The sequence below is a fragment of the Macaca nemestrina genome, chromosome 19 (assembly GCF_043159975.1).
Source record: "Macaca nemestrina isolate mMacNem1 chromosome 19, mMacNem.hap1, whole genome shotgun sequence".
In the NCBI taxonomy this organism is placed as follows: domain Eukaryota; kingdom Metazoa; phylum Chordata; class Mammalia; order Primates; family Cercopithecidae; genus Macaca; species Macaca nemestrina.
The window spans coordinates 42945898-42970262 of NC_092143.1; the positions used below are offsets into that span (position 1 = coordinate 42945898).

The 24365-nt window shown below is 46.6% G+C and overlaps 1 protein-coding gene across 8 annotated transcripts in view; it reads right to left on the minus strand.

Annotated features, from left to right (window-relative positions):
• Positions 1–24365, minus strand: part of LOC105489378 (cap binding complex dependent translation initiation factor) — a 339061-nt gene that overhangs the window by 41264 nt on the left and 273432 nt on the right. For 7 of the 8 annotated variants that reach the window (XM_011754139.3, XM_011754136.3, XM_011754132.3 and 4 more), the window contains one exon: positions 5390–5545. The exons of the other annotated variant lie outside the window; for it this stretch is intronic. In XM_011754139.3, the coding sequence (XP_011752441.1) occupies positions 5390–5545 (156 nt within the window). The remainder of the gene's footprint in view (positions 1–5389; positions 5546–24365) is intronic. 8 annotated transcript variants of the gene reach the window in all.

A 24365-nucleotide genomic window follows, 5' to 3' on the forward strand; every position in this document is an offset into this window, starting at 1 on the left:
TAGAACCCTTGTACACTGTTGGTAGAAATGCAAAATGGTGCATCTGCTGTGGAAAACAATATGGAGGTTCCTCAAAAACTTAAAAATAGAGCTGCCATATGATCTAGCAATCCCGCTTCTGAGTATTTATCCAAAAGAGCTGAAATCAGGATTTTGAAGAGATATTAGCACTCTCACATTCATTGCAGCTCTATTCACAATGAGGCAAGACATGGAAACAACCCAAATGTCCATCAGCAGATAAATAGATACAACGATGTGTATGTGTGTGTTGGGGGTGGGGGTGGGGAGATGAAGAGCGGTTGGTTAATGGGTACAAACATACAGATAGAAGGAATCAGTTCTAATGTTTGATAGCAGAGTAGGGTGGCTACAGTTAACAACAATGTATTGTATATTTCAAAATAGCTAGAAGAGAGGACTTGAAATGTCCCCAAGACATAGAAATGATACATACTCGAGGTGATGGATATCCTAAATTTCCTGACCTGATCATTACACATTCTATGCATGTAACAAAATATCACATGTACCCCATAAATATGTAAAAATATTACACACCAAGAAAAATATTTTAAAGTGGTATATACATACGATGGAATACTATTCAGCCTTTACAAAGAAGGAAACTGCAATATACAACAACATGGATGAACTCTGAAGACATTACTAAATGAAATAAGCCAGTCACAGAAGAACAAATACTGCATAATTCCATTTACATTAGGTATCTAAAAGAGTCAAATTCAAAAAAGCAATGAATAGTGGTTGCCAGTGCCAGAGGCTAGGGGGAGGTGCAGATGGGGAGTCGCTAATCAATGGGTGAAAGTTTCAGTTATGCAAGATGCATATGTTCTAGAGATCTGCACAACATTATGGCTATGGATACAATACTGTATTGTACCCTTAGAAACCTGTGACGAGGGTAGATCTCATGTTCAGTATCCTTACCACAGTAAAATTAAAAATAGAAATTTAAAAATATTTAAAAAATAAAAAAAGAGCTTGCTAAGCAAATATGAGTTGTAAATAGCAGAGCAAGGAGACTCCTGCAGCTACAGATGACCAATAATCTTCTTCAATCACTCTGAAAACCACCTTGGCAGACACTATTTGTTCTTACACAATAAAAGCACACATTGAAAATTCTTCTTCATCTCTGGAAGAAGGATCTCTGATTGGCATGTTAGTTAGGGCAAAAATGGAATCAATTCCACCAAGATCTACTGGGTTCCTACCATATAGGTGCTGAGTTATGGACCAAGAAGACAAACAGAGTAGCTCCTGCTCTGCCTGCAAGGCAGGGAAATGGGGCGGTCAGATCTGGATTCCAGGATTGATTCTACCACTTGGTGGCTGTGTGGCCCTGAGCAAGTTGCCTGACCTCTTTGCTCTCCTCTGAAAAATGGGGATGATAATCTTCAGAGTGCTGTCTGAGTTAAAAGAGAAAAGAACACACGAGGCACTCGATTTAGATGGAGGCGTCCATGCCGTGAGATGCACTGTTACCGTCACTGAACACTGCTACAACGCAATGTGAAGAGGCTGGGGTGAGGATGGAGCAGTAAGGACGGAGGGCACTTCCAGTTCCCTCAGGAGGAAGCTGTTGGTGTGCTGAGCGGGGGCTACACAGAAAAGGTGACTTTAAGCTGGGCCTAGGAAGAAGTGTCAGGGACAGGAAGACAGAGAGGCAGAGATGACTCCAAATTTCAAGCTTGAGTAACTTAAAGAATGGTTAATTTGATGAGGTCAGGGTGTGAAAGGATGTCCCCAGGGACTCCCAGAGAGCTGGGTGTCCTCCAGGCTGAGGCGCCTGGGGACTGAGCACGTGCTTAATCTAAAGGAGCGTGGGGACCAAGTGAGCTTGGACCTCAGAATGAAGGGGGCCTCTGTGAGCACAAGGACCCCCAGACGGACTGGATGGTGAGGACTTTCATCTCTCCCTTAGGTTTGTCCTCAGCAAGACCCTTCACTCGGAGATGGCCTGTGGGTTTGTGTTTTACTCAGAAGTAGCAAGGAAAGCACTGCCCTGGGGGTGCAGACGCAGGCGATGGAGTGAGTGACTTGACTGAGGAAAGGCAATTGCATGGGTTCTGGGGCTGCTGCCTGGCCGCAGGGAGGCAGGCAGCATGCGTGGAGGCCTGCATGACAGCTGCACTGAGCAGGGGCTTTGGGGTGCAGTTCTGGCCACATCCTGTTGGAGGGGCCTGAGGGATGACCTGGGACAGGCGTAGTGGGCAGCTGGAAATGTGGGCCTGGGGGTGGTTCTGGGAGTGGAGTGGATCTCAGGGCAAAGTGGGTGCTGTGGATTTGGGGTCAGACATCTACATGGCCCCAGGGGGAAAGCCTAAGCTTTTCCAGCATGGAGGTGGCTGCAGCAGTGCCTTTGGCTCTGGAAACTTCCATAAGCCGGCTCAACCTGCTTTAGGGATGTAGGTCAAGCCTGGTTATGAGGCAGCAAATGACTTGAAGAATTCAGGGGCCCCCACGGAGCTGGGAAAGGCAACAGGCTGTTCACAAGGATTGATAAGATCCGTAGGGTACCCCTTAAGTCCCCATCTTTTCTTATGGCCCAGTTTTAGGGAAGCCAAGATTTCTCCTGGAAAGAGCCCTACCTGGAGTTCAGGAGCTCCAGACCAGCTCTGGCATGGGCCAGCTGTGTGTCCCTGGGCAGGACACTCAGCCCAAGTAGCCCTTTAAGATTAGGCGTGTGCTCAGCCCCTAGGCCCCATCAACCTAGATGACAACCAGCTCTCTGCCAGTTGCTGTGCTCTGGGCACCTCCTTCCAGCCTCTGGCCTCATTGTCCCTAGTGCGCTTAGCTGTCTCTCCACGCCTCGCCACCCTCCCTGCACCTTGCAGAGAAAGCAGCATGAGCACCGTTTGCAGGTGAAGAAGCCGAAACTCAGAGCAGAACGTGGTGCAGTTGAACAACAGAGCCAGGATCTGAACCCTGCCACAGCCCGGCCCTAGCTAGCTTGGTACATGGGGCCCTGCCCTCTTCTTTTACAAACTGGAGAAGGCCATAGGTGATTTATTTATTCTTCAAGTTTACCATGAGCATGGGATGGGTCTGTGTTTGTCAAACTGGCCCGAAAAGTTGAATGCATCCAACAAGTGTGTGTTAGGCGTGGCTCTTTGTTCTTGTCTGCACACATCTCCTGGCACCTTCCGGATCTCACACCGGAACGTTTGTACTACCTCAGGCGGTGTTAAAACTGTCCCAGCAGCCAGGGCTAGCGCTCGGCTATAGCCTTGCCTCCCTCTCGGAGGAGCAGGTGACAACACCACCAGGAGGTGTCCAGATCACGCAGAGGAAAAGTGTTGGGGCAATTCAGGTCACCGCCCTAGAACAGTGCTGCTCCCTGTCTCGAGGTGGGTTGTCCAGGGCACAGGGCAATGCAGGCAAGGATGGGAGGACCCAAGAGGCCATGTAGGCCCGCTCCTAGCCTCCATGAGGCTGCCTTCAAGTCATTCCAAAGGGTGCAAAAAGCAGAGCTGCCGGCCCTCATGGAGCTGCATTCTGAGCTCAAGGCACTTTGAGGATGAAATAAAGTCAGGAGAGGCCATTGTCTGAATCTGTGAAACAAATCTGATTTCAAGTGCATTTGTTAAGAAATGTGGTTTGGGTACATGGAGTGGCAGAGGCTCACAGGTTTACAAAGCACCCGAGAGACAACTGTGTGCTCTGTGCTAGTCTGGAATGAGCATGCTATTGTTCTATACACGGATGCTTCAAAAACACTTATAAATACACTCCCTCCCTTCTCTTAAATTGCTCTGTTATATCGTCTTTCTTTCAAAAACACAAAGATGCCCCTTGACCCCACAGCTCCCCTTCCCTGCTGCCATTCACAGAAAAACTTCTCCAAAGACTTGTCCACACTCGTGTCCTCACCTCCACTGACACCCAGGGCCCGTGACCTGCTTGTTGCCAAACCCAGGACACTTTTCTGTCCTGGTCCTTCGATCTTAGGAGGCTGTTCCCTTGTGTCCCGGTAGCCCCAGCAGAGGCCTGCCGGCAGTGGGAGGGTACAACACGGGGGAGGCGCCCAGGTCCCAGTGAAGGGCTGCTGTGAGGGTTCTTACACGCCCCCTTCCTCTGCCTCTCCATCTATACTCTCTTCCTGCATGGTTCCATCCGGTCCCCAGCTTTGAGCACCAGGTGCATACTGATACTTCACAGAACCCTCCATCCCCCTATCTGCATGCGCGACCTCTTCAGGATCTCTAGACCCTTCCACCCGGCCAACCTCCGGGCAGTTCCCTACGGACAGCTAACAGGCAACTCAAACATAACTGACTCTTGCTTTTCATCCCCATTCTATTTCTTATCCAGCATCCTCCATCTCAGAAAATGGGGCCACCAAGCTGGTAAATGGGGAGTCCATGTCCCCTCCTCCCTTTCCTCCATCTCACATTACTGAGTCCTGCTGGCTGTAACTCAGAAATACAACTAGAGCCTAAACGCGCTCTTCGCCCTCACTCTGAGGCTGTCTTCCAAGACACCAACCTTGTGCTGGGCAGCCTAAGCAGCCCCACTCGGCTTCCAGCTTCCACTTTTGCCCCCTTTCAATTCTCTCCCCTGACAGCAGCCAGAGGGGTGTAGAAAGTGAGTTAACAATACCTGGCAGCGCAAGCACCTGGTGAATTCCTGCTTCTCAAAAGTTCCTTGGTCATTCTTATTTCCTTCTTTTTCAGATGAAATTTAGAAGAAAACATGTTTTCATAGCATAAATAATCCAGTGGCGAACCAATCCAATCCAATTCCAAGACTGCTCATTGAGACACTTACCATAGGCCCCCCTCTGCAGCCAGTGCTCCAGATTGGAAATGGCTGAGGCCTGAGTTCACAACACCCTGCGGGGGAAGGGGGTGCTGGTTCCCTTTATGTAAACCCAACAAAGAAAGACCTGGCTTTGGGGAGCAGAAGCGCCTGCTGTTGTGCATCTCTTTGCTGAAGGATGGGGCCCTTTCTTTTTTTTTTTTTTTGGAGACAGAATCTTGCTGTGTCGCCCAAGCTGGAGTGCAATGGCGTGATCTCGGCTCACTGCAGCCTCCGCCTCCCAGGTTCAAGCAATTCTCCTGCCTCAGACTCCCGAGTAGCTGGCATTAGAGGCACCCACCACCAGCCCGGCTAATTTTTGTATTTTTAGTCGAGATGGGGTTTCATCGCGTTAGCCAGGATGGTCTCGATCTCCCGACCTCAGGTGATCCACCTGCCTCAGCCTCCCAAAGTGCTGGGATTACAGGTGTGAGCTACTGTGCCTGGCCGGGATGGGTCCCTTTCTAAGTGAGTCCACCCTCATAGCTTTGTCCGGGTATCTGAGACACATTCCAGCCCTGGCACTGTCCGGCTGCGCAGGCGGCACAGGCAGCGGGTCTCTTACCTCCCTGAGGCAGGTATAGATGGGGCACACGAGCACGCGGAAGGGCTCGCCCGTGCTGCTGCGCATGGTGCCGAAGACCTCGCACAGGAAGGTGATGAAGCCCAGCCAGCGCTCCACGTCCTGCTGCTGCAGCTCCTCGCGCACCGTGAAGTCCTTCTGTGGAGGCATGAGAGACTGCGTCAGCCTCCTGGGGCTGGGGAGGGGCCCGGGTGCCACCCCGCTGTGCAGAGCATCTGTTGTCTCGGGGCTGCTCCTGGGCAGCAGGCAAACCCCATGTCTTAAATGAGGATGGGGGTGCATGATTGCACTCTCTGTGGCTAGGACCACCCTGACCTGTGGCCACAACACCTCTTTTTCAGGTGTCCCCAGGTTGGGGACACAGCTTCCTTGCCTCTGGGCATTGCCCAGACCTGCTAGTCACCCTCCTTCACTGACAGCAATGCTGATGTGGGAGGATGAGGTAGAATGGGAGGTGACACCCTCCCCAGACTCAGCACTTTTGCACTTAACTCCCTGTGGCTAACCCATCTCCCTTTGCTAACCCCCAAGTCATGCCCTCTGCGTGGTAGGCTGGGGGTAACCAGAACACTGCCCACCCACACATCATCAGCAATGGCAACAGAGGGCCATGTGGGCTAGCGCTCCAGCACTGGGCTACACAGCTACAGCCCCTCCCTCAAGGGGCCTAGAGGACAGTAGGAAAATTAGAGGTATTCATTCATTCATTCATTCATTCATTCATTCATCCTTTAAAAAAATATTATTGTGTGCCACGCTCTGCACCAGGAGCTAAGATAAGACATATTCACTCATCACTGTGATATAAGAGAAGAAGGTATAAAAAGCCAAGGAGCTGGGTTTCATGGGACGGTTGCTAGGGAAGGTTTTGGGGATGGAACCATGAAATACCACAGTCATACCAGTGCTCAACAGAAAGGTTAAAACAGCTAAGGGGTGGAGACCAAGCAGGAGGCCACTGCAAGTGTCCAGGCAGGATGAAATTAAAACCTCAGTGCTCTGACAGCTGAACGGTAAGAATCTGGGGTAGCTTAAATAATATTCAGAAAGATATTTCCCCTACCTCTTGTCTTTGGTTTTGGCCATATGTCTTGCTTTGGCCAACAGAATGAGGCAGGAGTGATGGTGTGCCAGTTCTGATGTGAGGCCCTAAATATTTACGTTGACTTTCATGTTTCTTCTGTCATCCTAAGAAGACTCTCTCTGGGCTGGCCTGATGGTCCCAGGAAGAAGATGGGCAACATGTGTGACAGGGCCTCGCCTTAGTCTAGCCTAAGTCAGGTGACCCCCAACCAATCTGCACACACATCATCTAAATGCACGTTTACTGCTGTGTGCCAATGAGATTTTTATGGTTGTTTGTTCAGTCTCAATAGCAGACCAATACAGGAGTGACACAAGAGACATTGTGAAAGGCAATAGTACTTGCTAAGTGGTGGGTTGTAAGGGGTGATGGAAAGGGGAGAGTCCAAGATGACGCCAAGATTCTTGGTTTGGGTGACTGTGCCACCACCAAAATAGAATATGTGAAGACAGGTTGTAGAATGTGACTCAGACCATTCCCACAGCCCAGTCCCCCTCACCACTGCTGACTTCAGCCCAGCATCCTTGACACCAGAATCTCAGCATCGCCAGAGATGGAAGGCCCTCAGAGATGACTTGGTTAACATCTGTCCCTTGTGAGTGATGAAGGTGCCATCTAGAGGTGCCTTGGTCTCCTCAGGTGGCAGGTCAGGGACTGGCTGAGAAGCCCTGCAGTGCCAGCTCTGGATGAGCCTAGGCCACAGCTTATAATGACCTGAGTCTCATCAGTTACAAAGAAGTATATACTTGTGTGTGTATCTATAACTATTTTGATGTCTATATTTATACGCAATACAGTAGCAGCAGCAGCTGCTACTGGTGAGCCAGACACCGAGCCAAGGGCATTAACTGTGGTATTTTACATAGTTATCCCGATGGTCCTATAAAGCAGGTCCTATTACTGCCCCATTTTATAGACGGAGAATCTGAGGATAGAGAAGTTGTGTAACTTGCCCGTGACTACGAGCCAATGGCAGGGCTGGGATTCAGACTGACGTCAGCCTGCTCTGGAGACCAAACATTTTTTGTCCTTATGGTGTTTTTTATTTTTCAAAAAATGTTATTGTGTACATTTAAGGTATACAACATGATGCAATGGGATACATGTAGGCAGTAAAAAGGTTACTATAGTGAAGCAAACAACATAGCCATCATCTCACAGTTACCCATTTTTGTTTCATTTTGCTTTTGTGGCAAGAGCAGCTCTTATGGTGTTTTTAAATTGGAAAGTAGTGCATCAGAGCCCACGCTTAGTCACTCTCCAAGTCTGTACTTTCCATGAAGCCATTTGTCCACACTGTCCCTTGGAAGTCCAGCCATGCCTGCAGACCTCATGGGCCTCGTACTAACTCCTCGGGCCTCCTGCCTCCCCATTCCTTTCTCACTGAAGTGTCCACCTGGGAATGACTGTAGAGTTCTGCTGTTTGTCTTTCATCCAGGGTGTAAAGGGACCACAAGGGACTCCAGGGTCCCCGCAAGTGGTGGGTGCCCAGCATCTTTGACAGCTTTGTCTCTTCACCCTAGTCCAGAGCCTAGAGCAGGCAGCCTTCACAGGGGTCCCAGCTGTTCAGGGTCTTTGTGAATGAATGAATGAATGGTGGTGGCTGCCATCCCAGGGCCTGCCAAGGGCTCTGCACTACTGGGCTTGAAGTCATACGTCTTTTGGTGCTTTCATTCTCATGAACCTTTGTTTATCCCATAATATTCTTATGTAATCTGAGCAAGAGTGGGCATTACCATTCTCATTTTCAAATGGGAAAAACTGAGGCACAAAGATATTAAAAGACTTGACTAAGGCCCCACAGTACTAGAACTTGAATGAGAACTTAAGCCCCTTCTCTGCTCTGGGTTAAATGCTCTTGCCCTGGTTGTATATTGGAGTCACCTAGAGGAACTCTGAGGCTGCGGATGCTGGGACTCCACCTCAGAAAGTCTTGTGTAACTGGTCAGGGTGGGGCTGAGACACTGGTAATTTTTGACAGCTCCCCAGCTGATTCTAACGTGCAACCATGGCTGGGAACCACAACTCCAGGCCTTTATCAAATGCTAACTCGGGTGTTAAAATGGTGCCCCTCTATCAATCCCCAGCTTGTCATTGCCTTATATTCCCTAAAAATACCCATGAAGACACACATCAAAGAACCAAGTCCCACAGCAACACTGAGAAGGAAGATAACAGTTCCCCAGCAGACTCCTCCCAGACTCAGGAGGTGACATCATTAACTAAAGTGCTGTCACCAACAAACTCTGGTTGCCCAGGGGACCCAGAAGACCAAAGGCAGGGGTAGCTTGAGGCTTCAACCCCTTCCTCTATCTGTCTATGGCTGGTAGACAGGATCTGTCAGTACTAGCAAAGCCCTGTGCCTGTGTATTAAGGCAGCTCCCATCTGCACCGCCCTTACTCCAGGCCTTGGAGTTCCAGGGCAGTGCGGGGCAGGAGGAGACTGGGTGGTATGCTGTGTCCTTTAAGGGGTGGTGCTCTCAGGCAAAGCCATCTGGGATAGGAAAAACTTGGGGGCAGTGTGTACGAGGAACTGAAGTTTTAAACAATGGATTGCGTCTGATCAAAGAACTAGCGCTTGACTTAGTTTCTTCCTGATCATCCATGGCATCAAGACAGCATTCTGTTTTGGGCTAGCAAAGGTTACTAGGAGATTGAATGCCTGCTAAATATTGGAAATTGGATTTGAGATGAGCTCGTGAAGCCACCCTCCAGCTTTAGGTCTGAGAGGGAGACTCTGCCTCAGCAGACACCAAGCTAGTCCAAGGCTGATGCACACAGCAAACACAAAAGACCAGACAGGGGTGACCTCATTCAGGATTGAGGGAGGCGCAGAGCAATACGGCATCTACACAAATATCCTGACTGGCAGAATAAAGAAGCAGTATCGTGAAAACTTAATGGAAGTGTGTAACTCTGAACATGTTAATGACAATCAACCAGATATAAATAAAATGAAAAACTCAAGTGCAAAACATGTTGGCTTGTATGTAAGGAGAATGACAATATAGATTCTATGATGTGTGAAAAGGCATTTGAAGGAAGGGATTGTGATTAGCAAAGCAACTCTCAGGCTGAAATGAAGTGTGAGACAGGAACTGGGATTAGGAGAGAGCCAATGGAAACTAGAAATCCAACAGCAAAATCAAAATGAACTGGAGGCAGTAAAGGATAGAATGGATAATGCAGAAAAAGTAATGCAGAAGATAAACTTGGAAACCGCCTAGAGAGCAGAATAGATAAATAGACCAGAAACCTGAATACAAAGATAAATAGACTAGAAACAAATGAAAAACGATAGAGAAGATAGAGAGTGGACATCTAATCTGTGAATTAGAGAAGTTTTCAAAAAGGATACCAGAATACACAGAACAAAGAGAGCAGAGAAATAAACTTTCTCGGCCGGGCGCGGTGGCTCAAACCTGTAATCCCAGCACTTTGGGAGGCCGAGACGGGCGGATCACGAGGTCAGGAGATCGAGACCATCCTGGCTAACCCGGTGAAACCCCGTCTCTAGTAAAAAATACAAAAAAATAGCCGGGCGAGGTGGCGGGTGCCTGTAGTCCCAGCTACTCGGGAGGCTGAGGCAGGAGAATGGCGTAAACCCGGGAGGCGGAGCTTGCAGTAAGCTGAGATCCGGCCACTGCACTCCAGTCTCGGCGACAGAGCAAGACTCCGTCTCAAAAAAAAAAAAAAAAAAAAAAAAAAAAAAAGAAATAAACTTTCTCATTGAAAATAAATAATAATAAAATCGTATTGACTCTTTAGGTAAAACGTGTACACAGTGTTTCAGAAGTCCCTTGCCCTGCCCCAGTTTTACTTAGCGGAAGAATTTTCTTTCCTTTTCTTTTTTCTTGCTGCTGTTGTTGTTTTTTTCTTTTTCTTTTTTGAGACAGGGTCTTGCTTTGTTGCCCAGGCTGCAGAACAGTGGCATGATTAAGGCTCACTGCAGCCTCAACCTCTTAGGCTTAAGTGATCCTTCCACAGCTAATTTTAAATTTTTCTGTAGAGACAAGGTCTTACTATGTTGCCCCCGCTGAATTTTCTTTTTTAGTTTCGCAGAAAAAGAAAAATTTAAAAACAGCTATGAAGGAACAAAAGTCACAGTCTTCTCACAAAAGAACAAAAATCTAGTTGGCCTTATACTTCTTTATTTGAGGTTAAAAATTCAGAGACGGCCGGGCGCGGTGGCTCAAGCCTGTAATCCCAGCACTTTGGGAGGCCGAGACGGGCGGATCACTAGGTCAGGAGATCAAGACCATCCTGGCTAACACAGCGAAACCCCGTCTCTACTAAAAACACAAAAAATTAGCCGGGCGAGGTGGCGGCGCCTGTGGTCCCAGCTACTAGGGAGGCTGAGGCAGGAGAATGGCGGGAACCCGGGAGGCGGAGCTTGCAGTGAGCTGAGATCTGGCCACTGCACTCCAGCCTGGGTGACAGAGCGAGACTCCGTCTCAAAAAAAAAAAAAAAAAAAAAAAAAAATTCAGAGACATGAAGGCAATGTCTTCGTGAGTTTGAAGGGAAAAGAACAAACCTGCCTATGAGTGAAAGCAAGAGAAAGATCTTACATAAGTAAGTTCTAAAACAAATCACTCCTACATGCTTATCTTAAAAAATTCAATGCTGCAGTTGCTATGAAAAATAGTATGGCCAGCCAGGCGTGGTGGCTCACACCTATAATCCCAGCACTTTGGGAGGCCGAGGCAGGTGGATCACTTGAGGTCAGGAGTTCGAGACCAGCCTGAGTAACATGGTGAAACCCTGTCTCTACTAAAAGTACAAAAAATTAGCCGGGTGTGGTGGCGGGCACCTGTAATCCCAGCTACTCGGGAGGTTGAGGGAGGAGAATTGCTTGATCCCAGGAGGTGGAGGTTGCAGTGAGCTTAGATTATGCCACTGCACCCCAGCCTGGGGGACAGAGTGAGACTCCATCTCAAAAATCAAAATAGTATGGCGATTCTTCAAAAAATTAAAAATAGAATTACTATATGATCCAGCAATTCCACTTCTGGGTATATATCCAAAGGAACTGAAAGCAGGATTTCAAAGAGATGTCAGTATGTAGCATTACTGACAAGAGGTGGGGGCAACCCAGGCATCCACCCACAGATGAATGGATCAACAATACGTGATATATATATACAGTGGAATATTATTCAGCCTTAAAAACAGAAAGAAATTCTGACATGTGCTGCAACATGAATGAACCCTCAGCACATTATGCAAAGTGAAATAAGCCAGTCAAAAAAGACAATACTGCATGATTTCACTTACACAGGTATCTAAAGTAACCAAACCCATACATAGAAACGACAGTAGAATGGTGGTTACAAGGGGCTGGGGAGAGGGGGACATGGGGGTTAATAGGTAGAGAGTTTCAGTTTTGCAAGACGAAAAAGTTTTGGAGACTGGTTGCACAAGAATGTGACTATACACTGTTGAACTGTACACTTAGAAATGATTGAAATAGTACATTTTATGTTATTTTTAAACTACAATTAAAAATAATAAAAAATTAAAAAAAACTTTCCGAATGCATGTTATGGTCAACAAAATTTATGATTTAACTCTGAGGAAATCACGGTATAGAAGAAACAGAAGGGAAAACTGAAACTACAACCAGGTAGACTTATGAAGCTAAGTTAAAATAAGTCATTATAATTTTGGTTATACAATGGAATCAAAAGCCAGAAATAATCCTTGGAAGAGAAGATATTTAATTTTAAAATGTAATTTAAGTAAGAATTTCATAGTAGTAGTGACTTAATAATCCAAGATTAAATTACTAGAGATCAGTAAATACTGGTGGGAAGGGGATAGAAGTCTGTGCAGCACATAACATTTCCTAATTCAGGCCATAAGGATTCACTGGTTATTGTGTCTTTCTTAACTTTGGGAATCAGAGAAAAAAAATGAAAGTACGCCTTTAAAATGCTAAAAGTAAACACTAGTAACCACTAGCAGAACTGCAAACAGAATATAAAAAATAAATGGATGGGTAAAAATAAGAGTGAGCAAATGAAAACAAAGTAGTAGTAAAAGGGAAGTATATCTAAGATAACGATTATTAAATAAAGTTATAAGGTTTTATATATAGATAAAAATACAAACCATAATAAAGAGATAACACAAAATGTTATAGACTTTATAGTAGAGATTTGAATATACCTGAAGCTATTGAAACATAAGAAAAAAAAAAAAAGAAACATAGGAAAAAAAACAGAAAGGAGGAATTATATCAGGAAATAAAACCACTAACATTCTATGGCCAATTAAATGAATAAAAAACAAATGACTTAGGTGATTTAAATAATATAGTTAATAAGATTAATTGAAACAAGCCTCACAGTAAGCTGTGATCTCAGTATAAATTTCAAAACATTGAAATTGTACAGGTTACATACTGGGACTATGAATTAACAACAACCATTAAAAAATAGCCAATTGCTTGAATACTTAAAAGGTATTCTTCTAAAGAAAAATGAAATAAAGACATAATCAAATATACAATGCCTGTATTAGATTATCTAGGAAATAACTATACAAACTTGTGGAATGTGGTCAAAACTATAATGAAAGGTCAATTTATAGTCTTCACTATTTGGGTCATTAAATAATGGAAGAAAATATATCATATAAACCAATGTTATCCAATATGGGAGCCACTATCCACATGTGACAATACATTGAGTGCTTGAAGTGTGGCTATCCCGACTGATATGGGCTGTAAGTGTAAAACAGATATTACTTTTCAAAGGCTTAGTATAAAAATAAGAATGTAAAATGTCTTGTATTTTAAAAATATTAACTACCTGTGAAATTTTGAATACACTGGGTTAAGTAACACATATTATTAAATTTAAAATTACATTGTAGATCACATTATACTTCTACCAGACAATGTCGATCTAACATTTAACTAGAACAATTAGAAAACCAACAATAGCTAAGGAAATATAAGGACATAATACAGATAAAACCCCCAAATTAATTACTTAGGAAATAGAGAAAGGAAATCACATATAAAATCAAGAAAGAAGAAACAGAAATAAAACTAGACATGAAAACAGATATGAGGTAGATAAAAAGTATAGTAAAAATTATTTATAACTCTATGTTGATAATTTTGAAAAAATGATGAAAGAGGTGATTGTAAAAAAAAAATCATTTGCTAAAAAGGAAATGAGCCAGAATAAACTAAAAAATCATAAACTAAAATGAAAGTTATGAAAGAATTACCTTTATAAGGAAATCTCTAAACTTACGATTTTTATAGGTAAGTTCATTCAAACTTTCAAAAAATTAGGTAACTGCTTTCCTTTGCAAACTGACTCAGAACATAGAAAAGGAGAAGCTTTCCAATCAGTTCCCTATAAACAAAATCTAATGATAGTAAGTTAGAAATAAGGAAGTCTACAAGTGAATCTTGCTAATGTGAATAGATATAAAAGTCCCAAGTGAAATACTAACAAACAGATCCATTATAACCAAGTAGATTTTTATCCTAGGAAGGCATGGATGACTTAGTATCAGGAAGTCTATAAATGTAATGTATTACTTCAATAGGCTTGATTAAAAAACAGTAGCAACACCTATGACCCTTAGAAGGGAAGAGATAAAATGATTTGATTATATATACGGAAAATCTGAGAGAAGCCATTAATAGAGATTATCATTAACAAGAGAGTTTAGTGACTAATTAATAAGAATATTTAGATACAAAATTAATACACAAAATCAACAGCTTTCTTTTATGACAGAATTAACTAGTGAGATTTTAATGTACAAATCTCATTTAATAAAGCAATAAAATACTTAAGTGACATTATTAAGAAATATGCAAGAATTCTATAAAGAAAATTGCCAAACAAAACTGAAAGATTTAAGAGAATGTCTTCAACAAGTGAAGAAACATATACAATTCCTCATTGAGAAGACAGCATTGTGAAGATGGTAATTCTCTTTGAAATAATTCACAGGTTTAATATCAATCTGTACTCCATATCCCAATGTGAACTTTTTCGGGAGAAAGGGAAATGAAGACTTGAAAAAATAATCCTAAAAGTAATTTGAAAGAATAGCAAAGGAAATAACTAAAAACAAAACAACATTGGAAAGAGTTACATTACTCTTAACTTATCCTTAATAAAGCTTTATTCATTAAGAGGCTGTAGAGCTGACATCCGAATGGAGCGCTAGATCAGATAGCCTAGAAATAAACTTGGCATCCACAAAGGTTTATCACATGATCCCTCGAGGACCACAAATCAGTGGCATAGGAAGCATTATTCACTCAAGCAACAGTGCAGGGACAGCTGTCTAAGTATCAGGAGGAAAATAATTTAGAGTCTTACTTCACACTGGGCTCTAAAATAAATTCCAGATGGAACGAAGAGGCAAATGTTAAAAAAAAAAAAAGGACCAAAAATGTGAAGAAAATGAAAGAGTATTTCCCACATTTCTGGATGGAGAGGGGCTTTCTTCACTAAGACAATAGAAGAATGCTTCAAAATATTAAAAGACAATTGATATTGTCTGAGGAAAATACATGCAATAAATGTGACAAAGGGCAATGGTCTTCATATATAAATAGTGTGTTCAAATTTGTAATAAAAGTACAAAATCCCTCATGAACAAATGGGGAAAGGGCATTAAGAGATAAATCCTAGGTCAAAATGTAAATTGCTAATACATATATAAAAAAACTTAATTCACTATCAGTAGTAATTGAATGAATGAATAAAAACACCTTTTTCCCATCTATAGTAGGACAACTTAAAATGGTAATTGTCCATGCTGGTAAGGATGCAGTGAGACAGACACTTACATATGGGCAGTGTACATTGGTACGACTTTTCTGAAAACCCTTAAAATAAGTCTTAAGAGTTCTTATCATTTGATCTGGTAGTTGCATTTCTGGTAATTATCATAAGGAAACAATTTAAAATATTAGAAAAAAATAAGCTTAATGCACATAAAAATCTAACAACCTAAGCACCCAGCAATAGGGGAATGATTAAGTGAATGATGATTCATGCATCCATTAAAAATTATGTTTATGTGGCCAGGTGCAGTAGCTCACGTCTGTAATCCCAGCACTTTGGGAGGCTGAGGTGGGCAGATCATCTGAGGCCAGGAGCTCATGACCAATCTGGCCAACATGGTGAAACCCCATCTCTACTAAAAATACAAAAAAAATTAGCTGGGCATAGCGGCACATACCTATAATCCCAGCTACTCAGGAGGCTGAGGTGGGAGAATCACTCGAACCTGGAGGTGGAAGTTGCAGTGAGCCGAGATCACGCCACTGCACTCCAGCCTGGGCCACAGAGCGAGACTCTGTCTCAAAAAAAAAAAAAGTTTATGAAAAGTTTATAACAGCATGGGAAAAATGCTTACATAATATTAAATGAAAAAAGCAAAACTGAAATTGCATTTACCATATAATCTCATCCATGAATACAGTTTTTTTAAAAAAGAAAGAGGAGACAGAAATAGTGTTTCACAGGAGTTGTCTCTCAATAGTGGAATTACGGATGACCTTTATTCTTTACATTTTATTACTTTCTGAATTTCTCTGATTTTCTGTGAATGTTTTTCTTTATAAACAGAAAAACAGCTATTTTAAAAGAAACTGACAGGTTGTGACCCTTTTCCTTGATTTTTTGCATTAGGACAGCGGAATTCTTCTGGTGATCTGCCAGTCAGCAGTGATTCTCACGAGAAGGGTGGGGAACTGGGGTGTGAACATGCCCCGCCCAGAGGCCACCAAAACCCAGCCTGTGTGTCTCCTCTTGACACATGTTATAGGTTGCCAGCTTTTCCTCTGGAACAAGGAGCCCTTTCTGCCAACTGAAACGAGCCATTCCTCTGGCTCTGCCCCTAACCTCAGCCTCTTGTATCCAAAAGCAGCAAGGGGCCTCAGATTGGTGGCAGCCATTTCAAAGCCTGGTATTTGGCTCTAGATTCTCATCTGACTGGCAGGCTACCTCCCAGCAACCCCTAGTGTCTTTCCCCAAACTTTAAGGCTACCATTTAAGCCCCGTTTCCTGCCTAAAACTATTTATTGACGTACTGCTATTTCCTGCACCGGCCACATCAATAAGCCCTGAAAGCCATTCAGTGTCTCAGGTTTCTCAAGGCATTCTGGGAAATTCTTCCCACTTGGGATAACCACATGAGCTCTGGCATGGTGGAGTGCAGTGGCCAAGCCAAAAACAGCTGTATGCAGGCAAAGGGGAAAACACACCCCCACCCCACCCAGGGGCGCAAACCACCACAGGGAGATGCTACTGGAGGGTGGGGTTGGGGGTGGTCAAGGCACAAGGACCATGGTGCATATATTTTTACACTTCCTGAGGGGGACGGGCAGCCCCTACCAATCCCTGCAAACTCACCCTCATTTCGGGCTCCCTCTTGGAAAATGAATGGCCCAGGGAAATTTGCCCATCCAAATACTGTGTCCCCAGTGACCCTGGTTTGTTTCTGTCCAGAGAGGTGGCTGCTGTTGCCATCTCTCCAGTGGGGAGGAGAAAGTGCACTTTTATTTACTGCTAGCAGGAAGTTTCTTTTCCTTGAGAAGCTGGATACCATGTGGGAAGGACAGACCATGGGAAGCTGTGGGAGCCCGGCAGCCAGGAGTTAATCCCAGGCATTCTTCTCCTGGGTGATTGGTTGAAGGGCTTAAAAAACATATTTGACAGAATTCTGTATATTGAAAAGAGGAAACTAATTTTCAAATAAAAGGTGCTTTGTTTTTTATTTGGCCCCAACTTTCCTTCTTTCATGTTCCTGCTTCCACGTTCCCTCTTCAGGGAGGCCTCCCTGGCTGTCCCCTCCGCGGCAGCCCCCGGGACTCCTCATTCCGACTCCGCTATGCTTCCTTCCCAGCCCTGATCACCTCCACTAGGTCTGATGTGTATTGATGACCTGAATTTTTGCTAGAAGCGTTTTCTGAAGGCAGGAATCCTGTTTTCTGAGCCATAGTCATGTCCCCTGGAATGGGACTTGGCTCGTTGTAGGTGTTCAATGAACATGTGTGGGCTGGATGTATAAATATCCCACGGTACGTGGTCAGACAGCTCTTCGCTAAGAGGACAACCTGTCCAAAGGGCAGGGGGCTGTTACTCTAAGACATAAGAGTACAGAGTCACCATGTATGCCCGACGCATCTTTTCGTTCATTTGTAGCTGACAGTGCACTCCCGATTATTTTCTTCCCATCTCTGGGCCAGTCCCGGTCCCTGCTCCAAGGCCGCTGTCTCATGACATTTGTTTCACTTTTGTGGGTTAACATTTTTGCCACACAGTGATGTTTCTTGGCTTATTGGATTTTTTTCCCCCTTCCTAGGGTTACTTCAAGTAAGGCCATGACATTCCGCAGAGCCACCCTTTGGTGGTGTGGTGGGGTCACAGGTGACGTCAGTGTAGCTCCGCCGCAGCCCTGAGTCTCCTCTCTGTCAGACTCTCCCCTCAGGGCTTTGCTGAGGCCAGTTGCAATCCCTCCGGCAGGCTTTCCTCCTTGGTTCCCCCAACCAGTGAAGCCCCCTCACTCCTCTGTCCCTATCACACAGTCCAGGGCCTGCGGCCTGGCCCCCATGGGTAGACCTGGCCTTAGGTAGTTCCTGGAAGGCTCCCTCCTCATCCCAGTCATCATCATGTGGGAGGAGCCCAGGACAGGAGCCTCCAGCTCAGAGAGACAGTGCAGTCCTTCCTTGGCACCTGTTCCTGTCAACAGTGAGGCAGAGGGCTGGGAATTCCCAAGCCTAGGGCTGGCCTGCAGCGTGGAACCCAGAGACACTGTGACACATCAGGTTACCCCTGGCCTGAGAGAGGACCCTGAATATTCCCTTCTGTCCTTCCCTGGGACTTCTGGGCTGCATGAAACCTCAGAATCCTTACAGAAAAGGATTTAGCAATGTTAAGCCACCTCAAGTTGGTTCCTGTGACTTGGGACAAAAAGAACTCATCAATACAATAGGCTTCTCCTAGGTGACAAAATAATGGATTCCCAGGCCCTGTGGGGGGTGGGGGGAGGAGGACAGGACTGGGGCCTGGATGCTGGGGACTGGGAGGTGAGGGACAGAGTCAGAGAAGGGGACACTGAGGCTGGGAGGGCAGTGCTTCTAGGAGAGCTGGAGTCAGGATAGGACGAGAAGCAGGGAAGGGGTGATCTGGTTATGACCTGGGTCCTGAGTAGCAGCCCATAGGCCCTGCCTCTCACACACCCACTCAGGGCAACATTGTGGAAGGTCTTGGCATCAGTCTGATTGGGTCAGGCAGACCTCCTTGGCTTAAATGAGTAACACATGCAACGTATCTGGTGCAAAGTAGGTGTTGAACAAGTGGCAGAGAGACCTCCTGGTAGTTGTATCCTGAGTCACTCCATCCACCAAAGCCTGCCCCAGACCTGGTCGCCCCCGACCCCTGGCAGCCTGCACGTGCAGCCCAGCCAAGGGGCACGTCCGCTGGGCTGTACTCACAGCTGCCATCATGCCATGTCCTGACCACAGCTGCCAGTCTTGGCTCAGTCCTGCTGAGCCCTGAGGCCTGGCCCTGGGGACTCAGCCACACCTAGACTCTGGAACAGTCAGAATCTGACCTGCATGTCACTCTGCACTCTGACAACAGTCTGTGGGTGGCTGCACATCTTGTCTGGAGGGAGACGGGGACCATGTGGGCACTGGGCTGCAGCCTCCGCCCTGGGACAAATTTGCTTGCTTTGAGTTCTGATGCCAGCTGGGCCCTGAACTACTCCCTGGGTTTGGGCATGTCCCTTTTTAGGTGGACTTGAATCTTTCCCCAAGTATTCCTAACCTCCCTGGCCAACGACTCAGACACCCACCACCCAATGCCCAGGTCCTGGCCACTCCACTGCTTCACTCTGCTCTGCCCCTAGACACTGAGGATTCTTGGATGCCAATGACAGAAACCATCTCAGACTAGCTGAAGAGGCACACTGGGCTGTCTTACATGGGAGGTGGGCCCTAGGACAGCCTGTCCCCAGGGGTCAAACAGCAACCCCAGGGCAGGTCCTCCCTTCTCTCCCCTCTCTCCCTTGTCTGGGCTTTGACTTGCATGTTGACTGCTTTTTCTGCTGCCACAGATAGGGTCTCCCTTTGCCACGGCTAAGATGGCGATCAGCAGCACCTGGTCTCTCTCATAATGGTTCCTGAGCCAAAAGGAAGACAGAGTCCCCCCCCCCCAAATGTCAAACCCTCAAGTCTCAGGGAAGGATTCTGACTGGCCCTGCTCATCACATGACCATCTCTCAGCCCAGTCACTGTGGCTGTGGTGATGGGGTTCCCTGATTGGACAGAACCAGGCCATGTGGCCATTCTGCAGCTGGGGCAGGTGGGATTCCTGACAGATCCCTGGACCACAGGCAGAAATAACAGCTGCCCCCTGCAATCACAGGCCTTACCTAGGACCATCGGGTGGCTGTCACAGGTGCCTGACATTCTCCTGAGCATCATGTCAAATTTCCGATGTGCTGGTGATTGCTGCCCTTTCTGTCCCACCCAAAAGAATGAAGAGAGAGTGATATGATGGGGATGATCTTGATTCTGCTCTAATCAATGGACATGAAAATCAAGCCCCAAATGCCGATCCTTTAACTATTATTAATAAAAAATTACCAGACACATTCTCTGTGACTGATGGTTCATGACACTGTGGCTGGAAATGCTTTCTCCCCAGCAGTTGGCTCTAGACAAAGGGCACACACTGTGGCTGGGAACAGCCATCAGCCACTTCCAGCTAAATCTAGATCACTTTGGAGACATTTCCAAGTTTCCCAGGCTGTGAGCACCCAGCATATTTCTATTGGCAAAATCAGGTCAGGTAGGCTCAGCTCTGCTGATCCGTAGGAGGGGACAGGGAGGCGGGGGGATGGCGCTGGGTTGCAGCAGAGAGAAGCTGAGAAGTCAGGCTGATCCAGCGGGAATTCTGTCTCACACTTACGCAGGCGCGAAGTCTTATTCTCAGGCAAAGGAGCCAGCACCTGCTGTGGCTGTGGCCTTGAAAAGCCCTCAGAAGAGGCTGGAAGTTTTCCTTTCAGCCTGAACAGAAAGAAAAGGCTGGATTGTCTGACAGATGAAGAATACCAGTGGGACAAGCAGGAATTCCTCAAAGCAAGGTGTCACTGGACTCAGCCTTAGGGAGGACATTAGTACCACTTGTCAGGTCAAGGGGCGTGAGGAGGCTGAAGTTCCCAGGCTCGAGGGCAGCCCTCAGTGATTACACACTTAGTAGCTGGTGCCCGTGCTGGCACCCTGATCTCCTCTGCCGCCTGCCTAATCTTCATGTCACCGTCTCACCATACCTAGCACTCTGCCTTTCGAGGCACTTCCCGCAGCTTTCCTGGCTCTGCCTCAAACGGAAACTCACTGGAGGACGAGGCTCCTTGATCTGCCTACCTTCTGAGGTTGACAGAGCTGGAACCCAGGTCTCTGATTCTGGGCCTGGTGCTCTTTGGACCCCCCGAGGCATCATGTTTGAAAAGGTCATCATGCAGACATGACAGCCGCCCACCCCTGCCTTATACTTCCCTCCAGGTCCTCAGAGGAGAGGGCTGAGTTGTTGTCTCTGCAGAATTCGGATTCTCCCTGCCTGGCTGCCATCCTGCCCAGGAGAGAAGCCGAGGGCTTGGAGACAGGTGTTTGCCAGGCCTAGGCCTGGGCACAGGAGGTAGGTCTTATCCATGACGTGAAGCTCTCCGTGGAAACAGAGGGGGCTGTGCTCACTGCGGCCTCAGCCTGAGGAGCAGGCCAACCGCAAAATAAAGAGACAGCAAGGTTAGCCAACTGCTGTGACTCTGTGTCCCCATCTATAAAATGGAAAGTCACCATGTGACTGTCAGGCCAGTCACCGTGCCTCTGCGTCCTTATCTGTGAAATGAAAGAGACCTTTGACCTGCACCCAGGTGACAGAGTGACGCAAACAGGTGTAATAACCCTTCCTAATCAGCGAAGGGTTATTGTGTCCATATTCTGCTATATGAGAAACTGAAGCATAAGGCGGATGAATGTTGTATCTGAGGTTTCCTGTGGGAGAAACTGGGAGCTGGGGCCAGAATTCAGCTTATCCAGTTCTTTGGAGATTCCTAGAGTCTTCTCCAAGGTTTCTGCCTGGTCCAGGTTCTACAAAGGTTGGGTCCCCAACCCCAGGCAGAAATGGTATCTGGGATCCCTCTGCTCCGGAAGCAGTTGGAGGCTGAAGAAATGACTTTTGAAACCCTACTTTCAATGAGTGGCCCAATTACTTCTGAAGTTGTCCGGAAGACTGGCTTTAAAAATAGATGAATACACAGGCGTTACTAAACTATTTATAGAATTTGAGAAAACCCCTTGAAATGCTCACAAAAAGATTTGACCTATAATGGGGATTCCAGAATGACTCGGCCTGAAGCTCACATCCACCCACAACTTTGAACTTTGCCACAGATGGTCTTTAAAAGTCATGTTAACATTTATGTGGCATTATCCCTGAAGGAAGTTGCAATGGGAGTGCACACGTCCTTTATCATGCCGTATCCCAAAATGTCTATTGGACAACAGTTGAGGAACAGCTGGGGAGGGGGGAGCCAGGATAGAGAAGGACACAAAGTCCAGGGAGCTTGAGGGAGACCAATGTTTGCGTCTGTGAAATGGTGATCCTGGTCTGTGCCTGCCTCTGGAGACCATATGGGGATATAGACCTGGAAGTGACTGTTGTGCCTGTCATTTCTGCAGACATGGATGGCAGCTGTTTGCACCAGGCTCTGTCTGAATGGGCCCCTCTCTCACAGTGTACCATTCCGTGTGGTCCTGCCCCACTGGACTCAGTGAGGTCCGTTCTGAGCAGTGCCGGGGGTAGGGGTAGCCCTGAAGGGAGTGCTCAGGCCTTCTCCATGCGTTCTGAGATCTGGTCTGAAGACTAGATGGGCTCCTTGTGTTGTTCCTAAGGAGGCTTGGGCCACCTGTGGGGATGGGTGAAGGGCAGTTGAGTGGGCAGACTCAAAGCTCCTGGATCCCAGGCAGAGGCCCTCTGCCAGGTCTGTTTCATGTGGTTGAGGACACGCCTGAGATTGAGTTTGGAAAAACAACTCTTCTGCTAAAAATACATGAAAATCACTAGTGTGTCAAGATATGCACAATGGGTTTGAATGCCAGACAGGCCTGGGTGAGGTGCTCTGACCCGACTCTCACCCAGTCCTTGGACCTGGGCAAGCCCCAGGCCTTCTACTGTCTCACGTTCCCCACCCAGAAAAGGGAAACAGGGCTAATCACCGTGATGATGAAAATGTCTGGCCAGGGGAGCACCTCCACAAATGCCCGCTCCTCCTGCTTCCTTGGTTTTCCCAAGGACATGTGTGTGGGGGGTTATCCATGCCAGGTGTGATGGGGTAGCCTGGCTGACCTCCCACTCCTTGGCCAGTGTATGGTGGGTGTTGGAGCCAGCAAGAGGGAAGGTGTCTCTGTAGACAGGAGGGAGAACAGTAGGGGGCTACTGACATCAAGGGACTGAGGGTGGGGGAAGTGATGGGCTGGCCGGAGATGGGGGCTGATGTTCCGGCTGGTTCTAGTTTTGCCGGCATGTTTTATTTCCTTGGCTAGACTGTAAGCCTCTTGGGTATCTTACTCCTCTTTTCCTCTCTCGAGTATCTGGCAGAGAATACAGCTGGGTATAAAACAGCAGTTTAGGGACTCACGTTGACTTGAGGTGTGAATGGAGGCCATCAAGATATTTCTGAGGATGGGGATGCTGACTGTGAAATACTGGTAGAGTGGGGAAGAAAAATCCATCCTGTCACCATGCATACCGAGGTGACCCACCTTCACCCCATGGTGCTTCTCTAACCAGAGCTGGGGACCCTCTTACTCTGGCTGCTGAAAAGCTGGTGCACATGCACCTCCTTCAAGTCTCAGTCTACTTGTCTTCTCCTCCCAGAGGCCCCCTGCCTTCTCTAAGTAGGCCCTCCACTCTTGTGACGTCCCTTACTGTGTTGTGTTGGCTCTTCTGTGTGGCCCCATCATAACTGGAAATGACACACCTGTAAGCTTATGTGTTCAGTGATTGCCTCTCTCACTCGGACTGCAAGTTCTGCAAGGGCAGAGAAAATCTGTCTGCTTTATTCAGCAATGTACCTGCTGCATCTAGGCCACCGGAGGCCCTCAGTGTGTATCTGTTAACTGAATAAATGGATGGGGGGCTCCAAGGCAGTGGCAACCCCAGGGAGGAAATAATTTTGGGGCACACAGAGAGGTGGGCTTCTGGCCCCTATACTAATGGGGAAGTCCCTGGCTAGATCTGAGCTTGGCAAGAGAAGGCATGAAAATGAAATTACTCTGACTTTGGGCTATTATAGAAGTTCCCCAGGAGAAAGGGTGGCTTCTAGGATGGGAAGTTCATTCTGTCTTTGTTCAGGTGTCCACGCATGACGTTAACAAATACCTCCCATGCCAGCGTCCCCAGATAAAAATACAAGAAAGGACTGATTCCTCACCAACATGGGATCCAACAGGACCCAAGAGAGAAGAGGAGCACAGAGATCCCAATGTTCTAGTGAAAGACCAGAAATCCATCATCTGGGGGCTTTTTGACCTTGGGCAAGTTATTTACCCCACTGGGCCTCAGTTTGGTCATCCACAAAATAGGGCTGATTCTACTTGTCCCATCAAGCCCATAAGTTGTTGTGAAGATTGAACAAGGCAAGAGATATACAATCCCCTCGTGAACTGAGAGTGTTCTACAAAACTGCATGGTTTGTCTTTGTGGCCAGAGGCCACACCTTGCTTATCATCCCCTTAAAATCTGGCTTGGTCCTGGCCTTGCAGAGCTCAGTAAGACTTTCTGAACTGCTCTGCGTGACCCGAGGCTGCTGGCTGGCACCAT